The 21,954-nt window shown below is 35.3% G+C and overlaps 1 protein-coding gene across 2 annotated transcripts in view; it reads right to left on the bottom strand.

Annotated features, from left to right (window-relative positions):
- Positions 1-2,144: 2,144 nt before the first annotated feature.
- LRCH2 (leucine rich repeats and calponin homology domain containing 2) overlaps positions 2,145-21,954 on the bottom strand; it is a 53,494-nt gene continuing 33,684 nt past the window's right edge. Inside the window, exons 13-21 of one of the 2 annotated variants that reach the window (XM_074883173.1) lie at positions 20,295-20,343; positions 19,038-19,154; positions 15,772-15,816; positions 15,265-15,315; positions 14,168-14,225; positions 12,036-12,148; positions 10,805-10,942; positions 10,454-10,531; positions 2,145-9,303 (exon numbers count right to left, since the gene is read on the bottom strand). In XM_074883173.1, coding sequence (XP_074739274.1) covers positions 9,184-9,303; positions 10,454-10,531; positions 10,805-10,942; positions 12,036-12,148; positions 14,168-14,225; positions 15,265-15,315; positions 15,772-15,816; positions 19,038-19,154; positions 20,295-20,343 — 769 coding nt within the window. In that variant the 3' untranslated portion in view covers positions 2,145-9,183. The remainder of the gene's footprint in view (positions 9,304-10,453; positions 10,532-10,804; positions 10,943-12,035; positions 12,149-14,167; positions 14,226-15,264; positions 15,316-15,771; positions 15,817-19,037; positions 19,155-20,294; positions 20,344-21,954) is intronic. The other variant, XM_074883174.1, reaches the window with a different exon arrangement.

Here is a 21,954-nt window from a genome sequence, read left to right as displayed (position 1 = left end):
ATGAGATTTCCATTATTAATGAGGCCTAACTAATTAAAACCACAAATAATTACATACACATTTTGCAAATAGGCTTAATCTGCTGAAGTCACTGCAACATTAAACTTCAAGCTTTTAAAAAACATATTCTTGGAAGGGTTCTAACAGCCATTTGAATGACAGTTGTAGCCACTCAGAGTAACTGATTAACGTGTTTGAACACAGAACCAGAAACAGGAGAATTCACTGAAGCTGTGGATGATGAACTGAATTTTGATTACACTTTTTTTAAAAAAAAAACCACCTCTCATACCATTTCCACAACCTAAGAGTATCAGAACAGCGATGCTAGCCTGGGGCACTGTAGACATATCTTAATCAGAGGGGAAAGTCAAAAGGCTAAAGTCATAACAATGAATCTTAACCAATGCAAACCAGCAGCTGAAGACAGCAAGATGTACCACTGGTCTGTAAGCAGGACACTGACAAGACTGTAAAAGCAGACACAGCATGAGAACAGACATCGCGGGTATCTGACAGGTTATGGAAGGAGATGTAGATTTCAAGCTTGAACAGAAAACAAAAAGTTCTATTTAGCAGTAGTTCACCATCTTTGATTTAGGAAATAGAAGGTGAATAAGCTCAGTGTGACACGTGAAAAGGTTGCTGCAGTCAGCAAGACCTATACAGACCTAAGAACTACTGAAAAATCACTGGGTGGAAGAAGCACTGCAGTAAAGAACTGTAAAATTTGTTCAGTGCCATTAGTTCACAAATCCTGCTGGAATCAATGCAGCCTGCCAGCAGCAAGCACCTTTACCAAGGCAGGTGTTGTGAACCATGTATGTTTTGTTTATAGCTGGAGCCTGGCATTTACAAAACTTTTAAAACCTCATGACTCAGTGAAAAAAGTCCGTGTCTGAGTCATATTATCCACAGTTGATAACCTAAAGGCACCCTGATCAAATGGACCAAGCTCGAATAAAAAAAAAAAGTTACACTGCAAAGCTTCATGCATTTTACATTTCTCTCAATACATCTCATGTGGAAACTGCAGATCATTTTTGCTTCTACCACTTTCCTTATTCAACAGTGACCTTCTCCATGAAGACGGTCAAGGAAAAACAGGAATCTCATGGTTCATAGAGTCCAGCCCGGAACAGAGGCCTCTGCACATGGTACCATTCCCCCTGTAGACCTGAAAGGCTTTTTCATAAGAAGAAAGTTTTCTTTATAGCTGGGAACTAAACAGACTCACAGAACATTTCAGCCACACACCCCTCATCAATAACTGCAAAAACAAGTTCTGTTTAGATGCCTTTGTCAAGGGACGGTGTTCACTTTATTTGTAATGCTGTTCCACAATTTCTGCTTCATACTCCCAAATTGTGCTTCATCAAGAAACAAAGAAGAGCTGGGCGCATGCAGGTGCAGAATGAAGTCTCACAGGAAAAAAACACCTCTCAAAAGAGAATATTTACTTTCAATAATCAGATCTAGTAATAAAATTGGCCAGATCTTTCATACAGAAATAAATTAAGGTAAAATCAATTTTATCATATAGAATTCTATTTTAACCTACATTTGAATAACCTAACTAGAGGTCCAAACACTGGCAGTTCTGTTTCCCTAATGCTGGTTCTAGCAATTAATGACTGCAAACCACACAAAAGGTGATCTGTGCTATTGTCAGACTTAACCCAGGGAGCAGAAGGGAAGCACATCACCTGTACAGTTTCTGTACTGGATTAAGCTTATTAGCAAGATTCAAAACCTACGTTGTTCTGAATATATATGCTATATAAGACATTGGGTGGTTTTCACATTGTGTAAGACAGGAAAGTGTGAAAGTGTATGAAGACCCTGCTACAAGTGAAGGCATCTTTATCTTCACGTATTCTCACCAATGATATCTGTTGGTCAAAACCAAAGTCCTAACATACTTCATACGTAAAAGTGTCCTGTATTTCCTTGGAATAAGAGTTAACATTTCTTTTGTTTGTCATCACTACAAAAGAACCTATTTGCTGATATGTAATGAGGCAGGTCACTTATCTACCAAAATGGCAACACAGACATTTGAAAGAACATACAACAAATTCTCATTATTTACTATGAATATATAAAAACTGAAGTGAAATCAAATTGAATAACTTGACTACATGAAAGTTATGAAACAGTTTGTATTTTATACACTGAGTATGTACACTGGTCTTGGAAATGTGGGTTTCATCCATGCAAATTTAATACAAAAAACTATTTACAAAAAAGTAACAGTAAGAACATTTTTCAGAAGAAACATATATGTTGGAAGCTCCAGCAATAATGAAAGTCCTGAAAAAAGACTTAATACAGTATTGTACAAGTAGACAATCTTCAGAAGTGTGGAAGATGCACTTTACAAGAACATGAAATGCAAAATTAAAATGCGCTATCAAAGATGTTGCAAGTATATACACAATTTAAGCATCTATTTTAAAATGATAACTCTCCAACTGTGCCTCAGAACTACTTCTGTCATGTCCTACACGCATTTACATATCGATAATTTGGTTACATTGTATTTTCTGAGTTTTATAATCACATTACAAAATAAAATACTGAATACCAACTGAATCATAAAGCAAACACATTTTCCTTGTTCTACACTTTACATAGTAAGTATTCACATTATTTCCAATGTAATCCACCAAACAACCCTTTTGCAATGCCTGCGTGTATGTCCCTCATGGGAATCAAAGCCTTGCATTACCTGCTGGTGCAAGAGACATGAACAGTTGCAGCTAGGAATTCCCACAGTTGCAGCAATGCTTAATGTAACACATCAATTCAGTAAACACAACTGTATTAACATTTGCATGTAAAGAGCACAGTCTTGCACATGCTCCAGAAAGCATATTAAATACTGAACAATGGGAGTTCCCATGCCAGGAATGGCATGACTAAATCCTAAACAAATACAGCAATTCTGGAAAGATTTCACTGGTTCGCTTGTATTTAAAAGTGAAACAAAACAAAAAGTATCCTTGTGATTATTTCCAAATATTCTCTATTTGACAATCTGCCTTCATAAAACTATTGTGAAAAAAAAGTTATGTTTGCCTTATCTCACATAATTTTGAAAGAACTGAGGAAATCCTCATTAGCGCCAAGAATTCATGTTGAATGACTGACTTGATCTAGTTCAGTTACAAAACTATCGAGGGAAATTTTGTTTTCACTGAAACGATAGAATCATTTAGGTTGCGAAAGACCATTAAGATCATCACGTCCAACTATAAACCTAACACTGCCAAAATTGAAAGCTTCCCAAAACATTTAAATTTCCTGTTAGTTTGAGCTACTCTTCTCCTTCAATATTTACTAATATACTAAAGTAGTTCTGGAAAAACTTTTTGGTTTTGTTTGTTTTAAGATTAGGTTTCTAAAATGTGTACTGAAAAATCACAAATTCTTCTTCGAAAGCATAGTTGGCTATGAAACATCTGAACTAAAAATGACTGATTATGTCATTTTTATAACAACTTGTGCTCTTTCCATAGAAATTAATCAGGTAGCTTATAGAAATTTTGCTTCCCTTTGCCTCCCATGTTAAAAAAAAGAAAAACATCAAAACCAATAAGGGAACAAACACTGCACATAACCACAATTTTAAGATAATGTGTTGTCAGAATTGTACTATGTGAAATACTTAAAAGACAAATAAAGCAAAGCAGCATTTTATTATGTAAGAAACACAGGAGCCAGAACTGCTCCTGTGAAGTGGCAAGTTTAAACTAAAATTCAGTTAATCACAAATGTTCTCTACTTTAACAGTCAAGATCAGCAGAAGTTTTCTTCACAGGAAGAGAATGACTTTTTACCTTCATATTTATTTTACCAAAGAGATCTGTGCCATAAAATTCCTGGTTAAAAAATACAGTTCACTCTTCCCTCCATTCGTAAATGAATTACGTGTATAGCACAGTGTGGAACAAGAAACAGGATTACTGTTTTGATTCACTCACGTGAGAGGACAAGTGACACGCTAATCTGTTAAGAGTCATGGTGCAATTTTCAGTCAGTGAAGTTCTGTAGTTCCTAGAGCAAGCTTCCTCTGTCTCACTACGTAGTTCTTTGCTGGTGAAAGTTAAATATCGGTAAATATGTACTTATCTATCACTCTCAAGTTAAGTTACTGCTTTCCTTAGCATTTTTATTCAGATTGCAAACATCTGTTTGAAAGAATTCTATGGCCTATTCAGGAGGAGGCAGCAGCATGAAGCAAGGAGGTGTTTCCTTCAGAACTTGCACCACACAGGCCATTCTTGTCATTACAAAGCCAGATGGTAGTGCAAATAGCACCAGCTATGTACAACGTTCTCTGCACCATCAACCACGCTTTCTGCAGCGCTGGGATAACAGCTATCCAAATTATACAATCTTTGTGAAAACAAAGATGCCAAATTTCTTGTTATTGTAACCTCTACAGAAAGCTCCCTGTACTTTAGGATCCGCCTCCCGTGGCATGAAGTAGCTACAAAACATCTATTTCTCTATTCCTCTACTAAATCTAAAGGCTTTTCACTGAAGTGACTCAATGTGAAACCAACTCAGAGCACCCTCTGCTTGGACTTTGCCCTTCCCATTCCTGGTCTTAATGACTTTATTCCAAAGAATTGCCTGCAAACAGGAAATATTTAATGAGTTTTGTGTATGCTGGGGTGTGTTTTGTTTATTTGCTCTTGTTTTTCAAGTCACTGTTTAATATGATGTACCTCCTGAAAAACACATACATTAGCCTGACTTAATGAGGAATAGGAGAAATTTGATTTGTCAATAGAAAATCATCTCCTATACGCAGAAAGTGCTAAAAACTCCCACAAGTTGCTTTCAGTTGAAATCAGCTGAATTAACGTGCTTTATCTCTGCACTTGTATACAGACCAATTCCGACCCAGGCAGACTGCAGCTATATTAGTTACAACAGCTACCTTTCATACAAGCATTTAAGAAATCAGCAGAAGGAAGACGTGTCAGACCACAGACGCCTTTTCATTTTTTGTTTGAATTTGGCTACAGATTTATGTCAAAATCTGAGAAGACTGCTGCTAAATGATAGGATTTGAAATAGTTTTTAGTGCAGTAAATAACTGATGATAGACCTCACCTGCAATTTTGTTGAGGTGACATACCTTCCCATAGTATGAAAGCTGTGCTTCAAATTTTTACTACCATCTTAATACTGTATACAGCAGATCAGAAAATTTGTATTAAATAAATGAATCAGAGTATATTTTACAGCTTCCTTTGACTTACCAGAGACCAATATTTTACGTCAAGAATTTGACACTATACCTTTGTTAGTGTCAAACATGTTTAAAAGCCATGTTTGCTATGGTCTCCACCTCAGGTGTTCCATAAATCAAAAAGGTAAAATCTTACTGGAGTCAAGAGCAAAACTTGCATTGACTTCAGCAAAGCTAGGATTTTACTCAGAAATTCTTATGATTCATGTCATAGTTACTTATTGTTTCAAATGTATTCCTCCGTATTTTATGATAATTTCGGTTCTTGGTTATATTTTGGAAGGCCTCCAGATATATGAGTATAGATGGTTTTCTGCATTTCCAGCAGTGCCCCAGCTAGCACACTGGATTAGCAGTATTATATAATAGATGTGAAGCATTTCTGAGATACTGTGTGGGAAGTCACCACATTTTACAACAATTATTTTAATGCCACTGCTTTAAGATCTCAATATCTAGGACATTATTGCTTAAATGAAAGATCATTCATGTGTGACATACTGCATCCAATGACAAAAAATACACAAGGCCAGAAGCCCTGTCAGTATGTTGATTCACTCTGTAATTTACAGTTCATACCCCATTACTGCAGTAACTTTGTATAGCATTCACAATAACAAAAGCACCCTAGTTTACTCCTAAATTTATTAGGCAAACTTAATGCAGTTTCCTAAAGCTTTTACTGTTGACTTTTCTTCACATCCAAAGCAAAAACTGAGATCTACAACAGGAATTGGGCAGACCTCTGTTTTAAATCATCCTATCAGCTGTACCTAGTATTGGCATTGCATCCTAAAGAAAATTAAAAAAGGATATCTCAAACACACTAAAGGCTGATACCAGGAATTCTGGAATCAGTTCACCAATGCCACTGGAGTAATTTCTTAAAAAAAAAAGTAAAGAGGAAGGAGGAAAGGGGCATGCAGTAATGAACAATGTAAAGTCACTAGATCTGTGAACAAACAAAAGTAAGAAAGAAGATGATGGGAATCAAATGGAAAGGAAGAAAGGGGATAGCTGGCAAATTCTTGTACAGGGAAGACAGCAACAATTTCCACACGCTGCTTTAAAATTGAAACTTAAAATGAAAATCTTTAGCATCTTTTCTGCAACTGCTTCTAAAAAAATCACAATGGGAACAGCCAATTTTAGCAAGCCTTTAGATCATTATTATTTGTAAAAGCAGCTAAAGAAAAATGAGAAAAGATTCACCCAGGCACACTGGACCTTTTCTCAGATTGCTCCTAAGGATACCTGAAGACCTTAATCTTTGCAATACTAAAAAGGAAGCCCTGGAAGAATCATGATTATCCTTCCCCATAAGCATGAAGGCGGCCATAATAAATTCCAATGAATGGCAATGCAAGATTGTTTCTAGCAAGTTTGTGGGGAAGAACAACTCCGGAGCACTAAAAACAAATAATATGCTATTTTAGTATTTTTCAACTTCAGAGACACAGTTTAAAATGAGTACATTAACTTCATATCCAGTTTTCAAGTTACTTAGGAAATAAGCTAAGCTTAAACCCCCCCCCCAGTAAGCATCTGGCATGCTACATCAAGGGAATTATTAACGTTTACACTGCAATATAACTTTATAAATTTAGTTCTAGTAGGAAAAAAGTTACTTTAAGATCAAAAAACATTTAAATATGAAAATGAAATAGTAGTGTAGATCAGTTTAAGCCAGATAACTGAAAGTGACAATTTACAGTTAGCAATTCTATGGCTAACACACTGAAATAGAACTTTTGTTGTTGTCAATACCACAGCAAGGAATTGAAAGACAATGACTTACTCTTTTTGAATGGTTGTGTTCTTCAAATGCTTAATGAATTATATTACTTTTTCATTTTAGTCTTAGCATGACTTTTCAGATACTGCCTTTAATGAAAAATAGAGATCGAAGTTGTTAAAATGAGTACTATGTGAATAATTTAAAAACCAATTGAGAGATTTGAAATACCATATTTCAAAGGTCAAAGTAATTCAGTTTCCTTAAACAAGTATTTATGTAACCTAAGATTTATATCTAGGACTCTGCAAATTAGGTTTTACACCAACCTCTCCATGAACTGTGTTTTAATAAAACACTATATAAACAAGAGTGGTTTTTAACTATTACACATGAATCAGCTTGTTTCAATGGATTTAAAAATAATGTACCTCTTAAAAAAAAAAAGAATGTTGGTTATTTTTCCTCTCAGCTATTGATTTTAAGGACTGTAGTAAATGAAGTAAGGAGTAAATGATACCCCTCCCTCATTCTTTTATGAATTATATGGGGTCTTGATCAATTGGAAAGAGCAGAATCAAATCTTGTTACATGCTTGGCAAACATACCCCTCCATTGAAATTAACCTAGCCTGAAACAGAAGACCTGTGACAGTCAGAGCTTTTTTCTTTAATTAAGCTACCTATTAACAAAGTACAAACTAATGCAAATAGATTTATTACTAAAATTATGAAATTTGCAACTTGGAGAACTCAACTGTGTATGGTTTCATAACGTTCTCAAAACACTGAGAACTGTGCAGAAGCAAACAAATACATAAACTCAGAAGTTTCAGAAAACCACCAGGGTGGAAGTTTTTCTTTCACATTTATCCAGAAAAATCTAATGTCTCAGCACAGTGACATTTGTACAAACTGATTTGTGTGCTATGCCACACTTGTGTCAATTACACAATAAATCCCGTAAACACTAAAAAGATAAAACACTGATATTTCCCAACTAAATTATGGATATACCTGTTGTAAAAATGTAACGTGAGATCAGGAGCAATATTACACAAAATCCTGAAAGTCACAGCATAAACCTGAGATTTTGGCAGTTTTATCAAAAGGTCCTAAATTACTCTGTATGCATCACTAGTCCTCATGTCTTACTGTGTGTATTTGTCCCAAACAAAGAAAAGTAGACAGCTTTTTCTTGTCCAACAATACATTAAACCAAAAGTGATTAGGTATTATCAAATTAAATATCATAAATAAAAAGTATTTACAGTATTTTCTAATTATTAGACAACAAAATAACCAATTAAATTGTGCAACAAACTTAAAACACCCAACATCAAAAATGTGAAGTATTACTTAAATCTTCACGTACTGATTTTACAAAAAACTATTAAAATATTTAAAAATTTCCATTTTATCTATTTTAAACAAAGAAATTTCAAAAATGTTTAAGACTATTAAGAGTTATCAATTACACAGGCACTTCACATGTAAACAATCTACAGTACAACTGAAAAAAATATTTGGCACCAATCTAGAAGACTGGAAAAACCCAATAAAATGTGTCCTTTTCCCATTGTATACTGTTTTGTGTAATCACCATACACTCAGACTAAATACTGGCAATGTTAGAAGTGTGTGTTACAATCAGGAGTGCAAAAAATAAAGAACACGAATATTAAGCTTTCTGAGAGTGTGAAAGTGGATTCTAAGTGATCAGTCACACGCATTTTTACCATCATACCATCGCTACATTTTTGTCTTACCTTTAAATCAATCGACTGACTTGAAAGATTAAAGTGAGGGAGAGTGTGTGCTTTGTACTTCTAAATTAAATTCAAACAACATTTTCAATGTAGGAAAAGAAATACAGCATTTAACTGTAACACTGAGATGTTAAATGGCAGCTTTTAACTTAAATTAACTGGAAAGACAACCTGATGCTACCACAATCTCTTTGTGCATCCAACTACAAAAGAAAAAAATAATAATTATGTCCTTTTAACTGTTAGCTGACTCCAAGGCTTTCACATACAACTCCAAAGTACGGGTCTCTACAGCATCTGGACAGATATTAGTTTTTGATGGCTTGGGTGTTCCCATGTAGGAAGCTGAACTGCTTCAGAGCAATCCAAATCAACAGATCGAATGGTAAGTTGTCTAGCTTCCAAGAAGTCATGTCACATGGATGAAAGCTGAGATACTTTCAACGCAGGCAATTCAAGCAGAGCTTGAACTGTGAGGCCAACCTTCACCAGACCCCTTTCCTCCAGTATGTGATGAGGCAAGCAAAGTCTCTCCTGCAAAATAAAGCAGTACATGTATCAAGATTCATTCATTTTTTTCCCCAAGATAGGTAACCAGTGCATTCTCTCTTAAGTCACACATACATCATTAAGACAGTTGCACAGAAAACGTCTTTGGCCTTAAATTTTGCATGTGGTTCTCCACAGTGACAGAATGGCCAGCAACTAATTGTATCCAAGATGTTTGAAGTGTTAAACATCAGCAGATACATAAAAGACTGCTAATTTCATAAAGCCAAAGACTCTGTTTCTTTTCATACACAGAACAAGAAAACCAGGCTGATGAGCAGTTAGCTCAGTGGCCTACTTTCCCCTTCTCTCATTTTGTAGGCTTATTACCAATTTTCCTTTGGAAGAACTTGGAAGTGCTAGTAGACTGGGTCCTCAGTAATAAACCATTCCCCAAGAAAGTCATCTTTCAGTTTCAAAATTCAGCACGAGCTGGACAACCTTTCCAAATGCTAACTGGTGTTACATGTAATTCAGGAGGTAAATTTTAGCATCTCAACTTCTGAACGGCCTGTGGCTCCACACTAGACAGAAGCTGTGGCAGAGCAGTAACCCAGGCTTCTAAATCCATGAACTAATTTTCTTGTTGCGCTAAAAAGGGTGGTCAAGGGATTTTCTTGTCTCTCGTAATATGCAGGAAATTATTTTAGTTTTTTTCCCCTCATACAGGGAAGCAAGAGGATGAACTTGAGCAACAGAAGCATGAATAAAGGGCTGCCACTATGGCCATGCTAAAAAAATATAACTAATCAGTTAGGCTACGTATTTCTATAATTGCAGGATTAGTCCTAGGCAGACACTGAAATTCATGCCAAAGGGAGTTTCTAAACTCAAGATTTTCAAATATTACAACATCATCTTCTCGCATCAGTTCTTTCGTTTAGATGATAGTTTATTTTACAAGGAGGTCAGTATTATTTACACTGTAAGGAACTGACTACAAATCCATAAAGTAGCTTCCTCAAGTTCATGCCACAGGCCAGAAACGGGATTTCTTTTCCTATCTTCAAGATTACTGGTCAGTAATATAATCACTATTTCTCCCTGAATAAAGACCCCCCACAAAACTCAACTTCAGTATTTGCTGATATTTTCTGTGGTTATTAATAATAAGTCAATAAAGCAATTAGTATACCTGTGGAACGCCCAATTTTTTACAAGCATCAAGAAAGTTTTCAACATTTCTTCGGCACTTTGCCATACTGAGTTTAGGCTGTAAAGACAGGATGTGAGATCATCATCATATATTCATGAAGGATTGTATAAATGTTGATGTTGATAAAACACAAAACAAATTCTATGAAGACTCAATATATGAAAATAGCTGAAATTAAACTTCTGAGCCTCGTTTATTGCACCTTGCAGAAGAATTAAAGTGAGGCATGTAGCCAATTAATACAGTAAACACGATTCATGATATTTTAGTATTGAACTTCACAAGCTTGTTTTCACATAAGATGAAACGGAAGTGAGATAAATGACTTACCACTGCTGGCGATGGTACGTGAATGCTGGCAACAGAACGTGGCCTTATGTGATTGGCTAAATGGCAAAGAACTACTCCATCCATCAATGCTGCTCCAATGTCGTCAGGCAAAATTACTTTTAACCTTGATTCAAGATTCTGTTAAAAAGTCCATAAGTAAGTTACTTTCAACATTAGCTAATTTTTAATTTTAAATCCAGGGTATTTTAAAGGATTCACTTTAAAAAGGACATTATTGAAGTGAAGTAAATGTAGTCAACTGACACTTTACTGAGTACAAATGTCCTTTTCTCTTTATCATTAACCATACATTCCCTTTGCCTTTTTTTTAATGATGCAACTATAGACACTGAGAAAGACATTCAGCCAACAGCTACCATGATACATAACCCTCAAAGCCATATGATGAACTCCCCTGTTATAACAGGAAAGCACAGAATTTAAGGACAGAAACATCAGGCTGAATACTGTTAGTGTGCAGAATTTGTGGGTTGAAATCATACACAATTTTACTAGGAGGAAGAGGGGGAAAAAAAGAGGGGAAAACCATTTCGGGCATGGCTATTTCACTTCTGCAGATGACAGTTAAATAGCTGAGGAAAGCGTGGCCAAGAAGTTCCCACACTTGCATTGCAAAGGGAATGCTTTTTCCCACCCCAGCAACAAGCCTCAGGAAGTGAACCAGACAAGACAGAAACAACCTTCATGAAAGTCACTCCCCCAGGATTAGCACTGTCCTGGAGAACAGAGCTGCCTAACTTAACTGTTAAATACCTTGAGAACAGAACTATACAGAAAACTTAGTGGAAGTCTGAAATTTACATCCCATTCAGTATTGTATAATTTGTAGCAACGTTCTACACTCAAAAAGCATTTGGCTATTGAGAAGACTATGACCATCTTTCTTCAAATAGCAGCAAACACAAGCAGACTTACCGTCTCCCTGGGAAAACCTAAAACTTCAGAAACTGAAAAAGTTTTTTTAAAAAATTTATTTTTCATTTCACTTCATTTTTCAGCTAAAAAACCCATTCCATTCCTGGTTGGTGTTTTGATTGGACCAATGTTGGACCAGTGTAGCCTGTTACATGAAACTCCTCAGGAAGAAATATCACTACAGAGATGCCTTTGCACAACCGTAATGATTTGCATGCTTTTATTATAAAGGTTTAAATTGTGGTACAGAGCAAACTAAACGCACTGCACCCATATAGTAAATAATGGTACATACATTGCGAAGCTGTCTTATTTGTTCCCTTTCTTCCCTTAAATGCTCCATTTTCCTCCTCATTGTAAATCCAGGATCGACTGCACCATAGTCCTGGCGCGATGCACGGATGAAAGCTATTAAACATTAGTGAAGTTAGTTTTCAGAATTCAGATTAAAAAAATACAATGACTAAAAACCTACCACCAAGAATAAAAATGGGAAAAATGCTGCAGAACTTCTCAGAACAAATATATTTAAGTATCCTGATGTAAAAGATGCTGTCTACGAAACTTTCAAATAAAATACACAGATTGTCTTAAGTGCAAACAGATAACTTGAAAAATATGGAGACAGAATTGACTTCAATATTCAAATATCTGTTTGAGATATACAACTTCATTTGCACTTTTTAAAGCATATCTTGCAATCTAGCTTTGAAAGTATTTTAATTGTGGTTTATTTTTAATCAAGTATAAAGTCTTTACGGAGTCTAAAAAAAGGACAGACCTCCCTGATAGAACTTACAATGAGACTTAAAATATATATACACACACATAGAGGCATGTGTGTTAGGTGTGCATATGCAGACACACAACGATTGCTTATTAAAGAACTGAAAAATATGAAACATCACATCTACAAGTTCAGAGTTCTTTAAAAAGGAAGTCTGTTAAATAATTACATTCACTTTACTATTCATGGTCAGAAAGCCTTAAAATGACAATTATATTATTTTATAGAACACTGGCAAATAAAAACTCTTCTGTAGCAATACCACTGCATCCTTAAGTATTTTGTCCCATGCTTCTGAGTCAAAAAAAAAATTAAAACTTACACCTTTAGAACTTTCTGTGTTGTTTCTAACAGTCTGGATTTTAGCAAGAGATCTAACAATCAAAAATGACAGAAATTTTATAGATAGTCTTGAAAATCACTGCTCTGATTTTATACATAAGAGTATGTGGTTTGTATACAGAAAAATACAATTCTATGTTACCAGCAGTATCTATGGAAGCATCTAAAACCACTAAAATTTTGGCTTGTAACTAAGAAAGAAAATGCCCTTCACTTTCCTAGAACTGAGTGAAAGGGGTGCTGCTGTTTCAGATGTGAGCCAGCAGCAGCTCCTAGGAAGCCTACTACCCCACTGTGAAAAGATGGGCTGAAAGTCCTAACAAGCCTGCTTCCTCTTGTCAAACCTGCACTTTCCTGCAGCCAAGGACGTAGATATCTCGGAAGCCTCTAAATGATCACAGCCAGGCAGGCAACTAACCTAACTATCTCTGGCAGAGATAGTTTCACACAAGTGCTAACAAATCTGAAGTGACTTAGGGGCCCTGAAGAAGCCACTTGCATGACCTCAGCCAGACATCCTCTACTACTGAGGGCTCACAGGCTTTGCTACCATAAACACTGAATGAAATTAAACTGAAGAGCTGACACCATTCTTTCTTAATGAATTTGCACAAAGACTGTTCCCTTAAAAACAGAGAACAGTGGTATTAACTGGGAAAAGGATTTCACAATGGCTTTTCCAAACTATGTTTTATACTGTTGATAACTGATATTCACAAAGACATTTGCAAACAAAAGAATACTGTAACTAAAAAAAAAAATATTATTTCAACCTAGATTTCAGAGGACTGAAAGTCTGCTTTAGACAATACAGCTTTCTTACAAGGGTATGGCAGAGTCTTGGAAGAGTCAGGGTGCAAAACACTAACCCATAAAACTCCTGGCAAAGCTCTGCTCAAAGCATCCTTTCATAGGACAAACTACAAAAATCCACGTCTCTTGAAAACCTCCCACCTCAGCCATCAGGTCTCAAGAACAATTGCATGCTGTTTCCCTGTTCTTTGACAGTGACTAAACATGCACCAAATAAATCAGTGAGGGAAAAAAAAATGAAAAAATAATTTTAAAATCACTGCGCAAACTTGGGGAACTTTCAACTACTCATTTGCCAAAGCAGCTGTCTATGGCTTTCCCAGTACTAGACTTGCAATAAATATGCTGAGTGGATTGCTGTACTGTGGCATCTCTTCATATTCATTCCAATTCACGCATCTGCTATCCTTACCGTCTATTCCAGCCCAGGAAATCTGTTCTACCATGCTATGTTAGAGAACAGCAGCTGGGGAACAGCAGCTTACCTGACCTTGGTTTGAGACCAAATGGACCATGAGTGTTACTATCTGTCCTTTCATAATCCTGTTAAAAGAGACAAAGTCAATTTTCTTCCATTCATTACAAGAATTAACTTTTATTCCCACCAAGAAAGTGTTTAAATTATTTTTGCCTAAGAGAAGTGAGTCCTTCTGCTTAACTCTAACACACTTTTGAAGGGGACAGTATAAAATAAGTAGGATGAAAGTAACCTCACTATATGTAGATAAAATTATCTTACTGAGGAAGAAAAGCAGCACCACATTAACTAAAATCTACTCCAAACCACTTCAAACTACTGCAAACCATGTTGTGAACAGAGTTCTAAGCCAGATGTAAGCAAATGCAAATATCTTCCCAATGCTTAGCATCAAAATATTTCTTAAGAAATGTTTACTTTCAATTATGAAGATCAGGTTTTTCTTATTTCACCATCTAAAGAAAGAGATGTACTCGTAATTTGGTATGTACATGAGATATCCTTATTTCAACTCATTTCACTGTATTTGGAAGATGTTCTCATTATGTTCCCACAAGTTCCTTAGTGACATGAGGTAGAAAATATTGCAGCCCCAGTGAGACTACATGGACATTCCTTAGAAAGGAAAGCAATCAGTGAATGAAGCTGCAAGGCTGCACCACAAAGGTGACAGCCAGAATCGTAAAGGATGAAACTCCCTAAGAACTGTCAGTACCTTTGGGTTCCCTGTGATATATAAAATATTAACTACAAGTTTTACTTAAAATCCTCTGGATGGTTAGTGCATAGGGGACACCTTCAAAATATGGCAAATTTGATTCTTGTTTTATTAACTGTTTTCATTAGGAAAGATGAGACAAAGCAATAAACCTTTCTACACACCAGTCAAAAAAATCTAGGAGAGATCAGATGGTTGCAAAGGTAAACCAAGTTGTCATATCTGTCTCTAGTTTCTATCTATTTATGAATTTTTATTTTGATGAAGCATTTCTAACTTCAGTTTCAAGGGAAACTAACAACTTTGTATCTGCATGGAAAACCTGGTGACAAGTAATGCACACAAAGAAATGTCTGTTGAATGAAAAACAAAACCACAACTTGTACCTCAGACGACACAGGAGACTGTGGGGACACATTAGTATTATCACTGTCTTGCTAAAAAGAAATCAAAGAGATGAAATTATAAAAATGAAAATTATGATTTAACAAGAAACATGAAATTATGAAATACACAATACATGAGACATGCAACATTTGCCAAGTATGTTGACAAACTGGCAGCAACTCAATTTAAAAACATGTAAGTCAAGGAAACATTGTTCACTGTTTGTGTCAAATACTACCTTTACATTACGTCTGCTTGACAGGTGAATTAACTTTCCTATTACTGAAGCAAGTGAATGTCCTACTTTTCCCCAGTACACAATCTTGATGACTTTTTTCAAATGAAGCATTGTAATACTTATTTCTACTATGGCTTTGGAATGCAAAGTTTGTTTGCACGTACTCAGCCAGTGTTCTCCAGTTCTGTGACTGTGGCTCACAGGTGTTCATAAAAGACAAATGAATAAAATGTTTTCTTAAATACTTTACACAATTACTATTTCTCACCTCATCATTTTCATTTCCACTTGAACTCTTTCTGGAAGACTTATACTGCAAAACACACACAATTATTACTTTAAAATGGAAGTATGGTTTTCATTTGAACTAAATGGCTTGATATCACTCAGATGTTACTTATTACTGGTGAAGCTGCTGAGGAAAAAAACATGTTACAGAATCAAGGGAGCAAAGAAGAAACAAAACAGGAAATGAACATCTAGTCCCTAGCTAGTCAAGATCTCCATTATGTTGATGAGAGGGTAAGAGCATTTTCAAACTAAATATTTTCATAACATGAACTCTGACTGCATATGACAGTTGATCCAAGTGAAAAGATCTTAACAACTGCTACTCTGAAGCATGATTTGTTAGAAAAAATTATGCAACCTGTGAGAGTTACTTTTATAGTATATTTTGTTATGTAACTTTAAGATTGCTTACACTTTGAGAGATTGACCTGACATTGCAAAAAATTAAATTTAAAAAAAAAATCAAGACTTCCTTTACAACTTCAAAGCCTGATCACATCCTTTTATCTATTTAAGATCAGCACTTTTTCCACAGGTTGGTCTGATTCGTTGCACACTGCCTTCACCAGTGTCCCACTTCCTGATTATCCTAAAAGTGTAGGAAATTGAGGTACTGAAGGAAGAAATTTATACAAGTGGTATTTAAGAAAATAATTGTATTTCACTGTCTCCAGAGTAAGTGTACAAAAAATAAAAAAAAACACATAGCTAGAATTAAAAAGATCCATCACTATAAAACTCTGATACATGCGTTGTGTTTATGTGGCTGGCCTACCCACCTTTGTTATATAACACGTAACAGGCTAAATTAAGAGACTAACTCTGGAACTGAAAGGATGGTTCTCCTTCAAAGATTTGACTTTTAGGGTACATATAGGTTTTACTATGTATGCCTGACCTGCAACTATGTTCTTTAATATTAATAAACATGCAAACGTACAAAGCTCTTATAGGAAGTTGTATTTATTAGTTATAACTGAGCACTGTTGGACTGTAAAACTGAACAGCTTTACAGAGTTGAATTTTCAACAGTTTTTGAACTACATGCTGAACGATCCTGACAACAATGATGAACAGCAGCTCTTGAAAATCAAAGTCTAGGACAAACAGCCTTTGTTAGCTATCCTACTGCCGTTCACTTTCTATGCAAATCAAACACATCTTTTGAAGAGTGATTAAATAAAGTCTCAATTGTTGGTTTGTGGGATTCTTTTGTTATTATGGGTTTTTTAGTGGTTTTGGGGGTTTTTGTGTTTGTTTTGAGGAGTTTTAGGGAGGGTTTTGTGGATTTTTTTTTCTGTTTTTGTTGTTATTTTGGTTTTATTTAAACTATGCACAGAGTACAGGTAGTTCTGGGGTCAGGAAGAGCTTATTACATATATCCATGACTGGGTATTTCTCTTCTTAGGTATATTTCCTGTAAGTTTACAGTACAAAGGAATATATTACTTTGGCAGCTGATAAAGCAAAGCCTCATCTTCTATGCCCTGCAGACCTTCACTGCTGACTTCTGTTTATACAGGCCTTTGGCCAGTTCTGTGTTCATGTTCTTCCACCATAATTAACCATATCAAAGCTAGCACATAGTAATTATTTTCCATTGTGGATATGCTGGTAAGAAGTTCAGCTAGGATGTAGCTAGGATCCAAAACAACTACAAACTATTTCAGAAAAAAAATAAAAAGCATTTTGGTTGATAAAATTGTCTTCAATGGTAAGATTCTTTTTATATACTTAATGCAACAAAGATTTCGGGTTCCAGAGAGACTTTGGTGCAATACCACAAGCAAAGGAGCTCTGATTCTCATGGGCATTTTCCTACCCTTCTGTGGCACAGTACAACTGCACAATGAAATATATTACATGTATAATAAAGATGCTCTATAAATACTTCTAGATGCTGATCCAAGTAAGTTTTCCCCGTTCTAATGACACCCGTTGCAGTAATTTGGCATGTATTCTTAAGATAGTAATGTTTGGCAGTACAGATATTCAATGAGCTTTTCTGCCAAGAAAACATGGGCACAATATGAATTGTATTTTCACTGGTTTCTCAGAACAGCAGTGGCACCTATTTCTTTTTCCTCCAGTTTCCCACGGAAGACAGACTTCATTTTACTTGCTTATTTGCCTTGTTTTTGCAAATGAAACTCAGTCATACAGTATTTTTTGTTACTGGTACAGCCTGCTTAATTCACTTTTGAGACATGTCTATAGTTGTATGTAATATGCTGTCAGGTATTTGCTTCCATCACAGAGCTCAAAACTGAAATCTGTACTAACATTTAGAGACATCCTTTAAAGTTATGAGGAATCACTAATGCAGGTCTTCCATATTGATAGCACAGCTGTTTAATAAGTTAAATGACTGGTTTACATAGAAGTTTCTCCCCTTCCTCTCAAAGGCTGCAGCGCAGAATTAATTTAGGGATTAAAAACCCTGGAAAGAAGACAACTCCATAAACTCTTCAAGGAAAAAAAACCCAACAGCTTCTGTAATCACAAGAATGTATCTGAGCCGTATGGCACACACAGTTTTTCCTAGAATTTAATTTATTTGAAGTTCCCTAGCATTTCATAAAGATGCTTGATGGCAAAGACCCAAGAAACTAATTTAATGAGTGACAAATTTAATTTTAACTCAACCTAGCACTGGTCAGAATTTTCCTATTTCTCAGCCATACCCCGTAACGAATTTTATCTAATGCTGCTATAACGTCTCATCTGTTTTTGTAATAAGCAGACACTGACATCTAGTGACCAATGATACACACTACAGCAGCAAAGTAATACAGAGAAAAATTTTCCTCTCTAAAATGCAAATCAATACAGTAAGAACCAAAATGCATAAATCATTCTTATAACCACACTGCACAAAAAGGTACTGTATATTTTACTTGCACTACCCAAAAAACCCCCAAAGCTCAAAATGGATGGGGAATGACCAATGACTGAAGATTAGTTTCCGGCTTTACCAGAAGACAACTGTAAATCACTTCCTTTTTTTTAAAGGATAAACAAAGTCTTCAGTCGATTTTTTTCTTGTGATTTTCCTACACATTAATCTAAATACATATATGTATTATTTAAATCAAAAGATAATAAAAAAAAATACAGGTTACATGCAAAAATTAAAAGCATGACAACCTTTGAGGTTTTCTTACCTTTACTTAGCTATATAGTTTCTTCTACTCTCATTTTTAAAAAAGAAATGTGTCATCCACCCACACTCTCCCCCATTACCTTGAAATACTCTTTTCTAATTTGTTTACTTCTCCTCCTTTCTTCATTCTGCCAAATCACTGGCTGTGTTTCTGGCCAATACTGCTCATCCATTGAATCCTTCTGGTTTTCCAGTGGCTATAAGGTTCAGAAAAATTTCTACGTAAAAGGTAAATATACCTCGTGTGCATTAAAACATACTATTATGAACTAGAATTATGAATTGTTTGCCTCTCAATCTAGCTTTATGACATGAAAGTGTTACCAGTCTTGATGGTGATTCTGGCAGAAATCACTTATTTCCTTTCAAATCCTAAAACATATTTCATAGAAGAAAAATAATCTATGAAATAATTCTTAAGAAAATGACACCCTTTTCTGCACTGAGCCTAATTTTTTCAGGTATGTTAGGAAGGCACCCAAGACTGCCATAAATAACTTAAAATAAACAGTTAGAAGTGTTGTTAGCCACTAGCATATCTAATTTCTCAATCTGAATACTGACTGCACAGGAAAAGGATGACTACAAGACAGTTTAAGAATTTGTCTGCTGGTCCTGTCTAAAAGGTTATACACATCAACTAGCTGTAAAAATAATCTCTCTTTCAAAGCATTGTATTATGCAACATATTCAGAAGAGATAGTTAAAATAGATTTATTCTTAAAATAACAATGAATATGTACGAATATGTCTATTTTATGAAAACTTAAAGCAGACAATCTGAAGGGACACCATTTCATAAGGCTAAAACCCCATTTCCAACTATTTCTTCATATCAGAATATCAGGCCACTTGAAGCAATTGTAAATACCTGATGGATTAAAATCTAAAATAATAAAAAAAGTACTCGCTACAGTTTCACTGCAATTTTATCACACCATGCAAGCTTCTCAGTGAGGTATGGGGAATGAAAGGCCTACATAATTCAAACGATTTAGAAATTAAAAAACCACATTATCATGAGGCAACAAAATTTATAAGTAGAGAAATACTAAAACCAAGTAAGTAAAACTTTCTAGTTTCAAGATCTTAAAGCTAGTACCATATGCTCTTAAAACAAAAGGCCTCCATTACACACAACTCAATATCTTGAAGCATAAGTTCTTCAAAAGTTTTGTATTTTCCACAATTACACATATATAATAACTGTAAGCAGCTGTATGAATGTGTAAAAGCTTTCTGCCAGAAATACAAAACCAAGTATCAAAATCAAACAAACAAACAAACAAAAAAATCACTCAAATATGAAGCCACCACATTTACATTTGAATATTTACCTGCCAGCTGTATGGGGACACTGGGGAATTTACCTCATCCGTTGAGACACTGGAAATTAAGATAAGAGGCATTATGAAATTTACTACTTTTTCATGTAGTTTAAAAACAAGTTATTTTAAAATATCAAAAAAGCGAACACTTAAAAAGCAGCTTCTCTGCAGCACTACAGTATTTTTCAGCTGCCTGTGTTGTATAAGGATGTTACAATGTGGCTAAAAAGTATGACCTTTTTACTAAAATCTCAAATCCTATTTCACTCTCCTTTACCCTATGCTATCAATAGGTCTTCCACACTACAGTACTTTATTCAGATAAAGCTTTTTCTTAACCATGTTGATCTTTCAAGATTACTAATGCTGTTTTGTTTCTCAAAGCAACCAATGAAACATTTTGTTCAAAGCTGACAAAAGATCTATTCTTACAACTTTTGAAAGACCCACATGTTTCGTTTCACTGGTAGTTCTATACAGTAGAGTAGAAACTTACACTAATAGGGAAGGAAAAACGTTTTTAGATGGGACAATGAAACTGCAAAATCTCAAAAAATACACTCTACAACATCGTCTGCCTGAGATTATTGAAAGTTCTCCAGAAAAGATGTTTAGATTTAAAGTAACTTCAATTTTTTCCTTCTAAATCTTTCTGTGAAATTTGCTTCACATTCTGACAGCTGGCTTAGAAGCTGTGCAGTGTACCAAAAGGCTAGTAACTGCAGATTGAATGCAAGCAGGGCATAACAGCCTGAGCAATTATATTAAATCCTAAAGGGAAAGCAACTAGTCGCTTAGCTTCTATTACTTTGTATTTCTTTTCCCTCCTTTTTCTTTGTTTGCCTCAAACCAATAATGCCATTTTTTAAAGCTGTTAGGCATAGGAAATTTGTCTGAATCATGTCCAATAGCTTGATAAGCAATCCAGTTGAGAACTGCAGGAACTGCAGCAATGAATAAGTTGTTGATACCTATGTACCTATTAACTGTGACATGTTCTATAAGTGTAAATTCTTTAGGGAAATGACAGTCTTTCTACTCTATGTTCCTTATGCAGTGTGTGATTTAGGTTCCTATATATCAGTGCAATAAAACAACAAATAGCTCGCAACATCTACCTTCTCTTGTGTGCACATCTCAAAATTATGGAGGGGATGGCATAGTTGGGGTTTTTTTGGGGTGTTTTTTTGTTTTGTTTTTAAGTCTCATAACTGTTTCTGTTTCATTAACAAAACGGGGAAAGGTAAATTTAACCTTTCCTGGATTACCTGATAATATAAAGGCCTGACATAGCTGTACACTACAATAGGTGACAGCACCCCAAAGAACAGAAAGTGTATGTTAAGTAATCAAGGACTAGAAAGTTCCAAACGAAAAGGAGTAATAGTTGCAGCATGGTTCATGTAACCACAGGACATGTGTGCAACTAGCTCTTTAAAACCGCAGACACCAGTAAGAGAGAAGACAGTCAGAATAGGATGTATCACATTGAAATATCTACACTGTGTCTTAAAAGAACTGATCTAGGATTCCTTAAGGGAGGGAGGTCTGAAAACTTGCTAAATTCTCTCTCACCAAGTAGTCAGAAATGGGAAGCTGTGATTTCCCAATTTCCTAATTTGGATATTTTTGTTGTTGGTTTGTGATGGTCTTTTAATTCAAAGAAAGA

Source organism: Strix uralensis, chromosome 13 (assembly GCF_047716275.1).
Source record: "Strix uralensis isolate ZFMK-TIS-50842 chromosome 13, bStrUra1, whole genome shotgun sequence".
Classification (NCBI taxonomy): domain Eukaryota; kingdom Metazoa; phylum Chordata; class Aves; order Strigiformes; family Strigidae; genus Strix; species Strix uralensis.
This window is presented reverse-complemented; position numbering and strand designations above follow the sequence as displayed.